Source organism: Peromyscus eremicus, chromosome 12 (genome assembly GCF_949786415.1).
Source record: "Peromyscus eremicus chromosome 12, PerEre_H2_v1, whole genome shotgun sequence".
NCBI lineage: Eukaryota > Metazoa > Chordata > Mammalia > Rodentia > Cricetidae > Peromyscus > Peromyscus eremicus.
In genome coordinates, this window is record NC_081428.1 from 6,003,805 (window position 1) to 6,021,211 (window position 17,407).

Consider the following 17,407-nt stretch of genomic DNA (forward strand, 5'->3'; position numbering starts at 1 on the left):
AAAAAAAATCTGAGTAAATAAGTACACTTAGTGCCAAGATGTAGAGGTCAACAAACTCTTGCTTTGTCAGAGGAACCTGGGAATCAGGTCAAATGGACTTGAGGGAATGTCAGACCTTCCTGCCCCACGGTGTTTGAGCCTGAGGATTAACAGTAAGAGAGTCTGGAGGAAGTTCGCCAAGAAGATAGGCAGCAGACATCTGATGCCACGGCTTGGCTTGGGAACACCTAACAGGTTTGGCAATGCAACCTTTACTGACCTCAAGCAGGGGTTGTGCATCACTGGTGGAAACTTCCTGTGATCATCACAAACGCTCGAGCGTGTCTATGGAAATGGTATTCTAAGATGGCTCCTGATATTTCCAGGCCCTGGTATACATGCCCCAACTCTTGAGGTTGAGTAGAACCTGTGAATAAATATAGTATCATTCTTGTGATTGGGTCACATGACAGGACAAAGGTGAAGGGGGTTGGAATACACCATGAAAGTCCCCAAACAATTGATTTGAGTGTAGGGACTCCATTCTGTAAAGGTGTGATTGGATCAGCTGTTTGTAAAGGAGGGTCCTCTGGATGGGCTTGGACTAATCAGATGATCCCTTGAAATGAAAGACTCTAAGTTAGAGAAAAAAGTCAGAGAGCTGAAGTGGTTTAGACACCAGGAGCTGACCTCAAACCTTGTGTGGGGATCCAGCTTCAGCTAATACCTTCCTTTTGGCCTCTGTGACCAGGAGGCCTCTTGTTCAGGAACAAGACAGCCAGATGTAGAACACATAACTTCTTGTAGATTAGTCAGATTTCTGTCACCAAGACAAAACACCTGGGAAAAAAATCAGCTTAAATGGAAAGATTTAGGGGTGCAGCTTCAGGGGCTTAGAGCCAGCCGTGGCCAGTTGTTGTGTGTGTTAAGCTGATAAACGTGCAGCCTTTGTTACATGGTGTAGAAGAAAACTACTTCAAGGCTAAGTAGAAGGCTCCCTCTGACCTCTGTATGTAACATACACACACACACACACACACACAGACACACACACACACACACACATATGCGCGCGCACTATTATCATCACCTTGATCATCATGATCTAAAACAACCACGTCCCCTTAGGTACCACAGAGGAAAAACATGCCTGCATTTCTCTACATCTGTGTTTTCTGACATACTTCTTTTCAAGGCATGTGTGTTACTCACTGGTGAAGCAAGCTGAGGTGTGGATGGAGGAAGGATTAGTTAGGATTCCTATTGCTATGAAGAGACACCATGGCCACAGCAACTCTTATAAAGGAAAGCATTTAATTGGGTCTGGCTTACAGTTCAGAGGTTCAGTCCATTGTCATCATGGTGGGGAGCGTGGTGGTGTGTAGGCAGATGTGGTGCTGGAGAAGGAGCTGAGAGTTCTCCACAGACAGTAGGTCTTCCTGTGACTGTGAGCCACTGAGCTTAGGCTTGAATTTCTGAGACCTCAAAGCCTACCCCCTAGTGACACACTTACTCCAATTAAGGCCACACCTAATCGTGCTGCTCCCTAGGAACCTATGGGGATCACTTTTATTGCTTACACCATTGAAAGCTGTGATGACAGTATGGGAGGTGTTCTGTGGAAAGGAATCCCATTGTCCTCATTGAGGGCAATGGCTGCTGATCTCCTAAGAAGCAATCAGGTGAGTAGACATCACACCTATAGTTATAGATATCGTACATGCCCAGAATGTGGCGAGTGGCCCCTTCAGAAAGCAAAATGTCTACCAAAAATCCCTAAAGCAGGTGGTGAGCAATATCCAAGCCAAGAACTTGCCCTGGGGTAAGAGCTGTGATGGACATTGTGACTGTCAACTTGACTGGGGGTGACAGTGGTGGAAGAACACCTCGGGGCATGCCTATGAGGATGTTTCCAGGAGACTCACCTGAGGAGGAAAGACTCCCACTGTGTCACTGTCCGGTGGGCTGGGGTCTTGGACTGAGTAAAGAGCTGAGCACTAACATCCATCTCTCTCACTTTGCTTCCTGACCACAGAGGCGGCAGGGCCAGCTGCCATGTATCTGTCGCCATGACTTCCCTGTGCATTCAGGCTGCGAGCCAAAACAAACCCTGGCCCCTAAGTGACTTTGCCGAATGTTTGGTCACAGCGATGAGTCAGTGACTAACAGAGACAGTATGCACTTCTATGCTTGGAGACTGTTCTCAAATATTATCACTGGGGCTGAGCCCATCAGTGCGAGTCAGGGTTGAGCGCTGAAGAGGTGGAAAAGGCGTAGAAAGGTAATGCTGTGCAATCCCTACATTTGACAGGAGAGGGGAAGTGAGGCTCGGGAGGATCAGCTCTTGGTGTATTGGATGCAAAGTGTCGCCCACAGACTGTTTGTACGGTTGGTCCCCAGCTGCCGACACTGTTTGCCACTCTCCAGGCATGAGGACTTGGAAGGCAGATGCAGGGCCCTCTGAGTAGGGCCTGAGGGTTCGAGGCCGGTTCCATTTCTGGTCTTCACTGTTTCCTGACTGCCACAGCAACATAACCCACTGCCTATGTTTCCACTGCCACAGCCTGGAGTGACTCCCGGCCCCAAGCCTTCCGGCCACAGAGCATGACTCTGAACAAGCCCCCCCTCCTCCGGTGGTCCGCGGATTCTGTCACAGCAGTAAGAGTAACTAACACAGCTCTTTCCCACAGACGCCCAGGCATTGGAGTCTTTCCTGGGGATTCGGTAACAAAGTATCATGAAGACAGTGGGTGGCGCTTAAGTCATCAGAACGTGTTACCCTCTCACAGGGCCAGAGGCTCGACTTTCAATTAGTGTATCAGCAGAACCCAGCTCCACGTGAGCACTCTGGGGAAGGATGCTTCCTTACCTCTTCCACCTTCTGGTGGCGGCAGCCTTCCCTGGAGTTCCCAGGCTCTCTGCTGCACCCCTCCCGCCTCTCACCCCTCCCCCCCCCACCCCTGCACACGGCCCCTTCCCTGCGTCTTGCAGTGTCTCTTCTTATGATGACATCAGTGACACCAGAATTAGGGATCAGCTTCACCAATAGGACCTCATGAAAATGTAACTATTTTCATCTACAAAGACCCTCTTTTGAAAGAAGGTCACATTCTGCAGCTCTAAGTCACTGGGAATTTTGAGAGAGCACTTTAAAACACACACATATATATGCTCTTGAGCACGTGTGTGTGTGTGTGTGTGTGTGTGTGTGTGTGTGTGTGTGTGTACTCAAAGCTAACCACAGCCACCTTTATCGTCTGCAGGGTCCCCCCTAGCAATACCATTCATCACTACACCATATGATGCTATAACTCAGGATTCAGAAATCAGAGTTGAAGGAGAGATAACCTTAGAGGACATCTAGTCGATGCCTGATGACGATCTCAGCTCCCAGCTACATGTGAGGTATTGCCTCGTCCACCTGTTTTTGTGGGGGGAAAGAGAGTGGGGTTGTGGTGGTATTGTGTTCCCCAAAATATTGTGCACCCTAATAAACTTATCTGGGGTCAGAGACAGAACAGCCACTAGATACAAAGGCTAGAAAATGGTGGCACTCACACCTTTAATCCTAGCACTCCAGAGGTAGAAATCCCTCTGGATCTCTGTGAGTTCAAGGCCACATTGGAAGCAGCCAGGCATGGTGACTCACGCTTTTAATCCCAGGGAGTGGTGGTAGAAAGCAGAAAGGTTTATAAGGCGTGAGGACCAGAAACTAGAAGCATTTGGCTGGTTGAGCTTTTAGGTTTTGAGCAGCACAGTTCAGCTGAGACCCATTCTGGATGAGGACACAGAGGCTTCCAGTCTGAGGAAACAGGATCAGCTGAGAAGTTGGCCAGGTGAGGTTAGCTGTGGCTTGTTCTGTCTCTCTGATCTTCCAGATTTCACCCCAATACCTGGCTCAGGTTTGATTTTATTAATAAGAACTTTTAAGATCCCTGTTACAACGGGATAGGGTGGAGTAAGTAGACAGACACTCTTGGGACATCCCTTATACCATGATACACCACGCATTGTCAGGTGATGAGGCCCCTTCTGTCAGTGGGACACCCATGAGTCTCTAGCTGGGTCTCTGAGTTCCTGAGATGGATTCAAATGTCCCAGAATCTCTTGCCACACAATCAGCCATCCATACACTTGATTTCATCACACCACTGTCCCACATGCATTGGTTTCAGGCATAACCAGGAGCTTCTTGTCCCTGGTACTTCCATGACAAGGCAGAAAATTACAGGACTGAGCAAAATGCCCCCTCCCATGGTCATTCTTCAGTACACACCACACACACACACACACACACACACACACACACACACACACACACACCAAACAACAACAACAACAACAAAAACCCAATACTTGGGGTTTGGCTTCCTGGGACCAACAGGGTAAATTCACACTTTGTTCTCTGGACCTGTAAGGCCACCTTTCGACAGGTGAGTCCCCTAGGAAGACACCCAGAGGCCTGGGCTGTGTTTAGATGACGTCTCAAATCTATGGCCACATCAGGCTGGAATGGTCAACTAGTACTTCAAGTCCAACCCAGTGGAGGTGGAGGAGGTTTCAGGAAGGGAGGAAGTGCCACCTACTGGTGAGGAGAGCCTGCCTTGTGTACATCTAGGACTCATGGCTTTCGGGAGACTAGTCTTGATTTATCACCTTTTCCATTTCTTTGAGTCTCTTGCAAATATTAGACAACTGAAAACGGTGTGTTCAAGTCAAACAAGATGGCTTCCCAATCAAGCTGCCAGTCTGCTGTGGAGGTTCTCAGTTCAGTGTGCCTGACAAAGCCCTAGGCCAGCTCTACACACCCAGTCACCCAGAGACCGAAGGGGACAGCTTAGACTCGGGTGGCCACCATCCCAACATCCCTGTGTTGTAGGGAGCTAAGCATTCGGAGTATATATGCTTCCTGCCTGTGACAATGGATCAAATTTCTATAAACTTACGAATTTATACCCGATCCATTCTGACAGCTTGTATTTTATGGCACTAGGCAATCAGAAGAGTACATTTTTTAAAAAGCAATTGACTTACAGCCAGATACATTGTAGATTATAGAGAACTTTACTTTCTTTTTGAGATAAAGCCTGAGTCTGCAGGCCAGGCTAGATCCAAACTCCAGGGAATCATTCTGCCTCAGCACCCCCAGGGGGGGTTACAGGTGAGTCACCATGCCCAGCTCATATTTAGGACCTTACACCTGCTCAGGATCTGGCTGTTTTGTTTTTTGTTTTCTCAGTGCTGCCTCCAAAGCCTTTCTGGAGAAAGGGGCTGGAGACATGCTCAACTTCTTAGCACATAATCCCTGAATGGGAAAATCAAACAAGCAAGTGAAAACCTTCACGTCATTTGAAAACATTTCCTGTTCTCAACCAAGGCGCATTCTCAGAAAGGACGAACTCACTTCTGGGTATTGGGATTATCACAAGATTACTCTGAAGCCTGTAGACGTCGGAAGATTGGAAGAGCCTTGCATGGCCCTGGGAGGTGTTGGTACATAGAAAGTCAGAGCTTCGGAAAGACGGCTAACCCGGATTCACAAACAGCAGCCACTTGGAAAGACACTGTCAGGGAAACAGAGCCAGCTGGTCGGATGGACTGTGGACAATTCCAGGCCAGCCCTTGGTGCCACTGTGCTTGCCCCATCACCAAGAGTATGATGGGAAAGGTTGAGGAAGAGGTGAGAGCTGGCAGAACCCTCAGAGGAAAATGACTTCTAAGAGCGTGGTTAAATCCATAGAAGAGCCAGAAACCCTGGAAGCGCCATGAGTGACCCAGGACGGGTGGATGGTTATGAGTGAAGCAAATAGTGGGTAGGATAAGACCTTATTAGCAGGCTGACCTAAGGCCTAACTCTCTGGACAGGCGGCTTCTCATGCCATCCATGTGTGCAGCTTACCGCTTCTGAACATGATTTCCCCTAGACCACGACCCGACCTCATTACCTGTACCAGTGCAGACCAAATAATGGCAGCTTTGGGCTCTCCCTGACTGTACAGCCTCACTCAAAACAGCAGTTGTCCAAACCTCAAGCTGAACCCTCTGCAGTGAGAACAGTGACTTTGCCCAAGTCGGACTACAGCGGCGCTGGTGGCCTCCTAAGCACACAGAGGACAGAGAGAGACAGACTGGACCTGCAGGTCCCAGATAAGCCTGTCCCTGTGGCCAGGGATCACAACTATCCATCGGGCACTATAAAATGACCAGCCCAGAGCATGGTAACAGACTAATCAGAAAGTCAAACTTTGAAAGGTAATTGACTTCAGGTAAGGTAAACTATTGCCAGTTTGTAATGTTTATTACTTATTTTGTCCGTTTTGTAGAACTGTGGATTACACATTCTTAGAATGAAGCGTATTTTTTGTTCTCTTAGCTGTAAAAGTGAAGAAGGACCGGGATATTCTAATGTTTTTCAGGCAATTATTTTCAAGAATAACTCTGAACCACCGAAAGTGAGGACTAAGGACGGCTGGGACTCTACTGGGAGGAGGGAGTCACTAGTCATGACAGCAGATGCTGAAGGGGAGCCCTGAGCTCCACTTGCTCTGGGAGTTGGGGGAGGCAGGGCACGTACATGTGAGTGGGAATGTGTGTGGGAATGTGTGAGGGTGTCAAGTACACATGTACACGTCTTTGTGACAGTGCGATGAACATGTCATGTGCGTGTGTGAGTGAGTGTGCATGTATGCGTGGGTCTGCACGTCAGGAGTGAAGGCCTATCCGGATGACATTTTCTATTCCATCCCCGCTTGTTGGGAGGATCTAGAGAGGACAGCCATGCGGTGCTCTTGCTCAGCCTGTTGCTGGAGGGTCTGTAGTCAGAGGAAAGTTGGCTTTCTAATAACAATATCAGAATTGTTTTCTAATGCTCAGGTCTTAACAACAACTGAAAGTGAGAAGGAATTGTGTCATCCCCAATGTTACAATCAGTTTCTCTGGAATTTCACCACGGAGGGTGGAGGTGGGGGTGAGGCTGGGGCTGGGGTAGGGCCGGGGCTGGGGGTGGAATAGGGCTGGGAGGTGGGTCTGGGTGGGGCCGGAGGTGGGGCTGAGGGTGGAGCCGGAAGCAGAGCAGAGAGAGAGTCAGGCTGGCAACAAGGACCAGGTCTGCGACCTCTGGTTCAGATTTGATCTCAACCTTTTTAAAGACACTGATAGTCTTCAGTTTATTCCTTTAAATCCAAATGCGAAAGGCAGAGAGGGAGAGAGAGAGAGAGAGAGAGAGAGAGAGAAATGACTCCGCAGCTAAAGTGTTTGCTGCACCAGGGTTCAGCTCCCTTAGACTACAGGTAAATGTCATGTAGGCACGGTGGCACACCCTGCAATTCTAGCCTCAGAGGTGGAGATGAACCCCCAAAGCAAGCTGTCTAGAGAGACAGGCCATACAGAGCTTTGGGTTTGGTTGAGAGACTCTGCCTCCAAAGAATAAGGTGGGAGATTCTTGACACTATCCTCAGGTCTCCCATGCATTTACCACATGTACACGGGCGCCCACACACCCAAACCCAAAGGCACACGTGCAGGCACATCACACGCACACACACACGCACACACACACACACACACACACACACACACACGCACACACGCACACACACACACACACGCACACACACACAGACACACGCACACACACACGCACGCACACACATACACGCACACACACACACACACACACACACACACACACACACGAAAAGAAACTAAAGGAAAACAACAAAGCTGATTGAAAGTATTTAATCTGTAAGGCACACAGTTGGTGATCATCTTAATATCTAAAAGAACAGAATTAACAGGACTACCACCCTATCATCTACCCATTTACCAAGTATGAATATCACATTGTAAAAGCAGGTTTAAAAAGCTGGCTCCTAAGGAGATGTGGAATAACGTGGACTGTGGTGACATGGGCTAGACAGACACGACCCTGACAACCTTCTCCTTCAAGTGATAAAGAAAGTGACTGATGGGCTGAAGCCAGTGATTCCAAGAAACAAGGAAATGAAGCGGCCTCCATATTGGACTTGTGTCCTATAAGACACTCTTCACTCAATCTTAGGATCTTCCTGTTTTTTTTTTTTTTTTTTTTTTTTTTTTTTTTTTTTGGTTTTTCGAGACAGGGTTTCTCTGTGTAGCTTTGCGCCTTTTCTGGGACTCACTTGGTAGTCCAGGCTGGCCTCGAACTCACAGAGATCCACCTGGCTCTGCCTCCCGAGTGCTGGGATTAAAGGCGTGCGCCACCACTGCCCGGCGGATCTCCTGTTTTAAAGTATCTTACTCTCACCCAAACAAATTGCCCACTGAGTAGACTATGCACGAGGGTTCCAGCACCCACTACAAGCCTCAGCCAAGTCTCCAAGAGATGTTTCCTGTAGGATGTGTGAGTGTGAAGGCATACACCTGAGAAGTCTTGCAGAGTAGCTAAGCAACCTCACATCTTCTCATCCACAACGGGACTGGAGCCCAGCAGCCCACCCATGGGTCAAGCTATAATGCATGGTGGCCACAGGAGTGGTGGAGGGAATGCCACAGTAGACCAGACACTCCTCGGCTCCCTCGTAAAGGACCATTTTCCAGAACTCCTCGAGAGTCGGACTTTCTGGGTTTTATTCTGGAATTTGGTTCTCCTGCTTGGCCTCAGAATGAGATAGAAAGTAGATGTGAATGAGCTAGCCTCAACCACATCCTCATCACTAGAAGACCACCATGAACAGGAGTCAGAGGCATAAGGCAAGGAGATTCTCCAAGCTGCCACTAATAGGAAGAGGCCCTGTGAAGGCACAGTCCCTCTGCAGGAAAGAAGAGAAGGAACCAGGAAGGAAGCTAGAACCAAAGGCACGGGGATGAGGGGAGCCCTCTCCTCCACACCTTTCCTGGACTCAGAGCAGAAGGGGACACCCTGGCCCCATCACCCTAGGTCCTGCTGTTCCTTGGCTCTGCAGGGGGGACCTACAGTCCCTGTGTGGCTCAGTGGGGACAAGTCTTTTGTGATGAACATTGAGACACCAAGAGGTCCCCTCCTCAGCCTCTTACAAATGCCACATCACAGATGAATGAAATTGTATGTGATATGTGTGCACACATGTGTGTGCACAGGCATGCATGAAAGAGTGGAGAGTCTAGACATATTCACCAAATTTGTTATCAGAAGCTACATAGAATAAGTTTTAGGTGATTTTTACTTTCTTCTTTGTACCCTCTAATGCTGTTCAAAAGTATATTGTACGTATAAAGCAACATTTCATTTATATTTAAGAAGAGAAAACCAAGCTACACGTGATTATCAAAACTATCAAAGAAAGACTAACTTCTTTAAAACGGAGGGACCCAAAGTCAAAGCCAATGTGCTCTGAAACAAAGCACACAACTCTATTGCCCTAAACACAGATTACAAGAGTCCTGAATCTCAAAGACGTAAATTAGCATAGATGAGATGTAGGAATGAGTAGAACTACAAGGCCATATATCCTCTGGTGGCATTGAGAGAGTCGGAGTTACTTTGCAAAAGCTGTTTCTAGGAAGATGCGTAGAAGGCTCTCCTGGAAGCTTTGCTCACTCGCCTGAGAAAAAGACAGGAAGCAACCCAGCATCACTTCATCCTTTTTGCTGCATCTGAATACGCGTGTTCAATCTCCTGGTCAGCTGGACATGTGTTAGTGAACTCATCCCGGGCATAAGCATTGTTTAAGTACCTCCAAATGCCAGTCATTTCAGAAGGAAACTCAAAATCTCTGTATTTCTTGGCCACAATCTGAAAATGAAGAGAAAATGATGAGTAAAAGGGTCACGTGGGTCAAATCAGACAATCGGTCCTGCAGAGGTGCATAGCCAAGCTCCTGACGTCATCCTATGGTCATTTGGGCTGCCCATGGTGGCACTTTAACGTTGCTAGAGCAGCTTGGGAACAGGAAAGGTGACAGAGGTACAGGACGCAATGCAATCGCTCTATGACAGAATCCAGACTCACCCAGGAGACAGACTCTGAGCGTGTCTGTGAGGGGGTCTCTAGACTGAGTCAGTTGAGGTAGAAAGACCCACCCTAACTGGAGAAGACATGATTCCATGGGCTGGGGGCCTGGGTTGAATCAAAATGACATAGGGAGCTGAGTATCAGCATCCACAGCTCTCTGTGTCCTAACTGCTGAGGCACTGTGACCGGATGCCTCGCCCTTCCAGCCTCCTTGCCCTCCCTGACGTGAGGGATTTACTGTGAGCTGATTTACTGTGAGCCAAAATCACCCTTCCTCCTCTGAGCTTCTTTTCTTGTATTTTCTCAAAGCTAATAATAATAACAACAACAACAATAAGAACAACTAATCTGAGATCCCTGCAGTCCTGCCCGCCAGGTTACCAAGGAAGGATCCTTGGGATCCACTGTTGCATGTGTGCAACATGCCAATGGCTTTCTCCCTGTGTCTGTGCGATGCATTGTCAGGTGTCAGCTGCTATGTTATGTGGCACGTGAAGGCATATGACAGATCTTCATCTTGGACTGCATCGGGGTCTCTTAACATCTGTATCTTCTCCTACTTGCTCAATCTCATTTCCAGCAATCCCTAACATCTGTGCGTGGTATTTCTGCAGAAGTTCGTCTACGGTGATATTTTATTTGTATTTAAATGTTATTTGTATGTTAATAAATAAAGTTGCCCGGGGGTCAGAGCTATTAGCAAGCCATAGGAAAGCAGGGCAGTGGTGGCATACGCTGGTAATCCCAGCACTTGGTAGGCAGAGCTGGGTAAGTCTCTGTGTGTTCAGGGATACAGCAATTATTGGATACACATGCCTTTAATCTCAATACCAATCATGGAAAACCTGGAGGCCTATACAGACAGGCCGTGATGAGGCGGTCATGTGGTTGGGTTTACAACCAATGAGAAGGCAGAACAGGAACTCTATATAAAGACTTTAACACAGGGGTAGCTCTGGTTCGGAGAGGTAGGACCACTGCAGGAGGAAGGGTAAGGTTTTAGCTCTTAGCTCTGACCTCTTGGCTTTCTTCTTTGCATTGGTTCTGTGTTTCTTATTTAATAAGAAGGTTGGTTACATCTACATTCATCAGTCTGCCCTAAGCAGATGGCTCAACCGTGAGTGTACCATGTGCAGAGGTCAGATGCGTGAACAAAACAGCATGGCCCTCATCGTCACGGAGACAGCAGAAGCAAGAAAATAACACGTGGGGTGGATGTTCTAAGACACTCAGCAGTATGAGATGCTTTCCTGGCCTGGGGAGGGCCAAGTGGGGAATCAGTCGCTAAGGACAGCGTCCAATGATGAGAGATGTGTGACTCGGCTAGTGCCCCACACCTGAAAAACTGAGAACAAGAAGTTATTCTATCATAGTCCCAGAAGCCAGAAATCTAAGGTCAAGATGTCAGCAGGGCTCTGCTTCCACTGAAGGTTCCGAGTTAGAATCCATCTCAGGCCCTTCTAACTTCTCGCAGCTCTTGTCTGTGGAGGACAACTCAGGTCTTTTCATGTCTTCTTGAGACGTTTGTGTGTCTCTGTCTTAAATCCCCTTTTAGCAAAGACAGCGGCAAGTCATACTAGAGTCGAGTCCAGCTGTCTCTCCTGCACCTTCAACTTAACTGTGTCTGCAAAGACCCACATGCCACATGAGCCCCGTCCTGGGGGAGTAGTGATTAGGACTGTGACGTACGTGCTTGGAAAGGGAGAAGCACAATTTCATCTGCCACAGGGATCCAGAGCTACAGTGGCCATTTCTGCCATGTCACCTCCCTCCCCACTGCTTCCGGGATTCATGTTGGAATGAACAGGAGACTCAGCACAAATCAGATCTTAGTATTCACTCATCGGACTGTGAAGCCAGCAGCCATTGGTGCAGTGTGGCCTCAAATTAGGACCAAGGAACATCTAGAAAGCCTCTGGCATGGTGTGGCGTTCTTCAACCTGAATGCGGATTTAAGGATGCTCATGTCAAGAACTCTTATTTCTTGGACTGACACTCATCTGCTTCACCTTTGACCTTTTCAAAAAATCTTAACCTAGAGTCTCACGCAAGCTAAGCAAGCGCTCCACCACTGAACCCAGCTCTCTCTTTACTCTTTATTTGGATACAGGGTCTTATTAACTCGCCCAGGCAGGCCTTGGACCCACTCTGTAACCCAGGCAGGGTTGAGCTTGCAATCTACTCCCATCAGCCTCACAGGCAGCTGCTGGCATTGCAGATCTGCACCATCAGGCCTGGATACTTTAATATTAATGAGTATTAAAATATTAATTAATATTAATTAATTGACTAAATATCCTACTATCCCACATGGACTCTTGCTTTTATCATTTCTCTTTCTGTGTATACATCTCCATGTGCCTGTGTATCCGCATATGATGGTGTGCGAGTGTGTGCACACACTCTGTGGAGGTCAGATTGACATGGGGTGACTTTCTTTTTTTTTTTTTTTTTTTTTTTTTTTTGGTTTTTCGAGACAGGGTTTCTCTGTGTAGCTTTGCGCCTTTCCTGGGACTCACTTGGTAGTCCAGGCTGGCCTCGAACTCACAGAGATCCGCCTGGCTCTGCCTCCCGAGTGCTGGGATTAAAGGCGTGCGCCACCACCGCCCGGCGGGGTGACTTTCTTGATCGCTGACTACATTTGAAATTTTATTTTAGATTTACTTTTTAAAATTATATGTATTGCCAGGTAGTGGTGGTGCACGCCTTTAATCCCAGCACTCGGGAGGCAGAGGCAGGTGGATCTCTGTGAGTTCGAGGCCAGCCTGGTCTACTAAGTGAGTTCCAGGAAAGACGCAAAGCTACACAGAGAAACCCTGTCTTGAAAAACCAAAAGAAAAAAAAAATTATATGTATGTATGGGAGTGGGGCTATGCACGTGAGTTCAGGTACCTGTGAAAGCCACAGAGAGTGTTGGATCCCATGGACCTAGAGTTACAGGCAACTGTGGGTTGACTGCCATGGGTGCTGAACTCGGGGCTTCTGGAAGAGCACCAAGTGCCCTTAACCACTGATGCATCCCTCCTGCCCCACCTTATTGTAGTAAAGATTTATTTCTTATGTGCACATGCACACATACATGCAGATGTCCCCAGATGCCAGAAGAGGGTGTTCCGGTCCCTGCTGCTGGAGTCACAGGTGGTTGCCAGCGGCGGGAACCGTACTCGAGGCCTCTGCCAGGAGCACAAGTGTCTTAACTGCTTAGCCATCACCCCAATCCCCTTTCCTCTACCTCATTTTTGAGACAAGATCTCCTGTTGACCCTGGAACTTGAAGATGTGACTGAACTGTCTGGCCTGTGACCCTGTGACTCTCCCGTCTCCACCTTCCCATGCTGGATTACAAGAACACACCACAATGCCTGGCGGCATCTGTCTTGTTTCATGTGGGTTGTAGGGGATCAGCCTCAGGTCCTGATGCTTGTACAGCAGCAAACTGTTTACCAACTGAGCCATCTCCCCACCCCAGGTGATGTAATATTTGATTCCTATGTGTATGTGCGCGCACACACACACACACACACACACTCCCTTTCAGTGACTCAGAGGCTGTGGTTTAATTCTTTCTGAGAGTCCCCTAGTATTAGCTATCAAGTTCGATTCCTGGTGATGACAAAGGAGGGCATGTTCGCGTCTCCACTTCTTTCTGGCTCTTCTCCTTCCTCCCACCCCTCCCACCACCCCGTTGCCTGGGACAACATCCAATCACATCCTGACTTTCCTTACTCTGCCTGTGGCTGCTGTCTGGTCTCTGTGCTAGGGTCAGCTTGGGTTCCCCGCTGAAAGGGCTGCATCTCCAAGCGAAGCAGCTCATGGGAAGGACTTGTCCCTGCCTATTGAATGTCCAGCTGCAGAATCGTTTTATAAATTTATTTTATTTTTAATTAAAATGTAATTACATCCCTCCCTCCCTCTAAGCCCTTGAGGCATGTGTTCACCAAACAAATAAGAACAGAGAAACCAAACAGGTAAATAGCAGAGCTGTGTGTTGGGACCGGGTAGTTAGGTTGCCCAGGCTCTCACTCTTGTGATAGTCCGTGAGCAAGCCAGTGTCCTTCGAGCAAATCTGTGCTCTACGTTAGGGTGAGACAGGCTCCCTGTTTCTTAACAGCCTTTTCCAACACACACCTTATCTGTCTCGGGTTCCTATTTCACGATCACTTGAGTATTTCATCATATAGCAATTTCACTGCTCAGGAGTGCTTATTTCGCTGAGACCGGTGTCTGGGTGGATAATAACTGGGGATATAAAACTCTTTCACAACACACTAGACAGTCTTTCCTCTCTAGAGGTAATGCCACTGCTTTCCGATTTTTTTATGTCATGGGGATATTTAAGGCCATTGTGAACTTCTCCCCCTCCCCTGTAGGTTTCCATTGTTTATCTGTGTCATCATTACTGCTGTGGTTTGAGTACAGTCCTTGAAGGGTCATGTGTTGGAAGCTTGGGTCTCAGTGGGACAATGTGTGATGGAACCTTCAAGAAGCAGGGCTTAGAGAAGGGCATCACTGGGGCAATGCCCTCAGGAGAGACTGCAGTAGTTCTCATAGGACTCTGGCTAATCCTGTGGGGAAGTCGGCTATACAAGAGCAAGTCTGAATGCTCCCTGTCTCACATTATGGTCACTTCCTGTCTCAGCTATGGTCACTTCCTATCTCACCATATGATCACTTCCTGTCTCACCATATGGTCATTTCCTGTCTCTCTATATGGTCATTTCCTGTCTCACCATATGGTCACTTCCTGTCTCTCCATATGGTCACTTCCTGTCTCACCATATGGTCACTTCCTGTTTCACCATATGGTCACTTCCTGTCTCACCATATGGTCCCTCCTCTCCTCTCCTCTCTCCCCTTTCCCTCCTCTCCTCTCCCTCCTCCCCTCTCCCTCTTCCCCTCCCCTCCCCTCCTCTTCCTCCCCTCCCCTCCTCTCCCTCTCTCTCTCCCTCCTCTCCTCCCCTCTCCCTCCTCTCCTCTCTCTCCCTCCTCTCCTCTCTCTCCTCCCCATCCTCCCTGTCCTTCATTTTTTTCTCCCTCGTCTCCCATTCTGAACATTAACATCTGGGCCCTGTCCATTTGATTTTAGGTGACTTGTCCTCAGATCCAGCCCCATCATTTTTCTCCACTTTTATTGTCTCTAGCTATACGGTGGCCCCACGTGGATTCTTTCTTGTTGCTAGTCATGGTTTAGCAAGGCAGACATATTGGAGCTACCACTTGCTTAGAAATTATGTGGGTCAATAAGAGTTAGACAGGACCATTGGAGAGCAAGCTCCGTATTCCCAGTCAAGCATTCACTTGAGAAGCACTGCCCTCTACTCTCCCTGGGGGACACGTTAGAGCTAGAGTCAGGTTAGAGGCGGAGGTTACACTGGAGCATTGGAGTTAGCGTTAGAATAAGGGCACTCTTCTTTCCCTCCCCAGCAGCCAGAAAACATGATGGCCGATCCTTTCTCTCTTCCTATCCCACCTCCCTCCAGGACGCCCCAGTGCACCGGGCTGGGCACAGGCCGTAAAGATGTCACCTCTGTGTAATCCTCCTTCAACTGTCTCTTTAGAGGTTTCCCCCAGAAGTGTTCTCTGTAACCTCTCCCTCACTACCAGGGCATGCCTCACAGCAAAGATCTCCCCCATTTCATGACTGAATTGTTTACTTCTGAAGACCTCTGGCTGGGTGTTGGTGGCACACATCTTTAATCCCAGCACTCGGGAGGCAAAGGCAGGTGGATCTCTGTGAGATTGAGGCCAGCCTGGTCTACAGGACGGCCAAGGCAACACAGAGAAACACTGTCTTGGGGAAGAAAAAAAAAAAAAAACAATGGACTCAAATTGAAGATCAAGGACAATTTTCTTAGGGTGTAAAAGAAAAAATATATATCTAGAATCATGCACCAGCCCCGTCTCTTAAATTCCTTTTCATTTGTGGATGATCTGTCATTCTTTTGTAGGCTTGTGAAAGATGAAGCCAATACTCTATTTTTAATATCATTTTCAGTGGGTTTCAGGAAGGGAAATAAATTATAAATCTCTCGACTCTTGCATTTTACCATAATTCCCTTGGACTGATTCTCATTTCCTTCAGAAGTACTCTGTTCTGGAAGATCATTAAATAGTTTAGCATCGTAAGTGCTAAATGGCTTTGAAGATTTTGTTTCTAGGTCTTCTATTAGCACCATGGACTGCTTTAGCCCCCCACCCTCACTCCCACCCCTGCAGCTCACCCTCTCCACTGTTTACATATATGTGTGTGTCTATATGTTCACCTACATGCAAGGACTCGTAGAGGGCAGATGAAGGTGTTGGATCCCCTGGAGCTGGAGTTACAAGTGGTTGTGGGCTGTCTTACAAATGCTAAGAACCAAACTCTGGTCCTCTGCAAGGGCAGCGAGTGCTTTTAACCACAGAGCCATCTCTCCATCCCCCTCTTTTTTATATGAGTAAACCACACTGTGATCAGTGCTGTGTGGCTGTGACATTTCTCCTGCTCTTTATTGTGGTTTGGATATTTGACACTTTTATAATGAAGGTTTGGTCGCCACCCTCATGTCAGTTGGTGATAGTTTCACCAATTGGTTAATTGCAGCTGACTGGGTAATAGGCAGTGGAGCCTAGGTCACCAGGAGCCTTTGAAGGTCTTGTCTCCAGGCCCTCTCTCGGTGCTCTCTGGCTTCCACAGGGTGAGCTGCCTGCTCACCACAGGCCTGACATCAACAGAGCCAGCTGATCATGACTATACCTCCTCCGAAACCACAGGCCGAAACAAACCTTTCTGCTCTTACATTGGTTTTCTCAAGCATTTTGTCAGAGCAACTAGAATTTCTTCTTCATCCTGCACAAACCTGTCTGATGCTATATCATTCCTATTTAGGAAAGACTAAAGTTCCATCCCTGAAAGGGACTAAACCGAAACACAGTTGGCGTACATATCTCATTGGAAAATGACTTCTAGATTTAGGTTTTAGAGAACTGAGAAGCTTTTGTTAGACTTTGGATGCTGGGACCTTAACAAAGCTGTTAAAGAAGACATTAACTCAAAGAATCACTAGTATCCATCTGAAGTAGATCTCCCTGAAGCACCACACGGAAGGAAGAAGGAAAAAGCTAGAGGCTGAGAGGGAGAGAGCAGAAAGGTGTCCAGGAAGAAAAAGGCGAGGTTATAACGTGGAGTGACCAAGGGTGACAGGTAGCCCACCATGGACTCTTGGAAGCAGATGGGTGATTTTACCGGCCAATCACACACACACTCAGAACATGGCATTGGCTTGTATCTCCCTGTGTTTCTCCTTTTTCCCACCCTTACACTTCTGCTCCAGCTCTAGATCTAGTGAGAATTTAATACTAATCAAGATGCCCCCGTGCACGGCACAGACTTCTTCTTTGGACGTCTGAGGATCACACACACAGCAGTGATGGCCATGATCCTAACAACTGACGCCTGTAAGTGACAGAGAAGTGGGGA

The 17,407-nt window shown here is 47.9% G+C and overlaps 1 protein-coding gene across 1 annotated transcript in view; it reads right to left on the minus strand.

Annotated features, from left to right (window-relative positions):
* Positions 1 to 9,451: 9,451 nt before the first annotated feature.
* Positions 9,452 to 17,407, minus strand: part of Clic6 (chloride intracellular channel 6) — a 44,918-nt gene continuing 36,962 nt past the window's right edge. Inside the window, exon 6 of the mRNA XM_059277306.1 lies at positions 9,452 to 9,730. Coding sequence (XP_059133289.1) covers positions 9,569 to 9,730 — 162 coding nt within the window. The 3' untranslated portion in view covers positions 9,452 to 9,568. The remainder of the gene's footprint in view (positions 9,731 to 17,407) is intronic.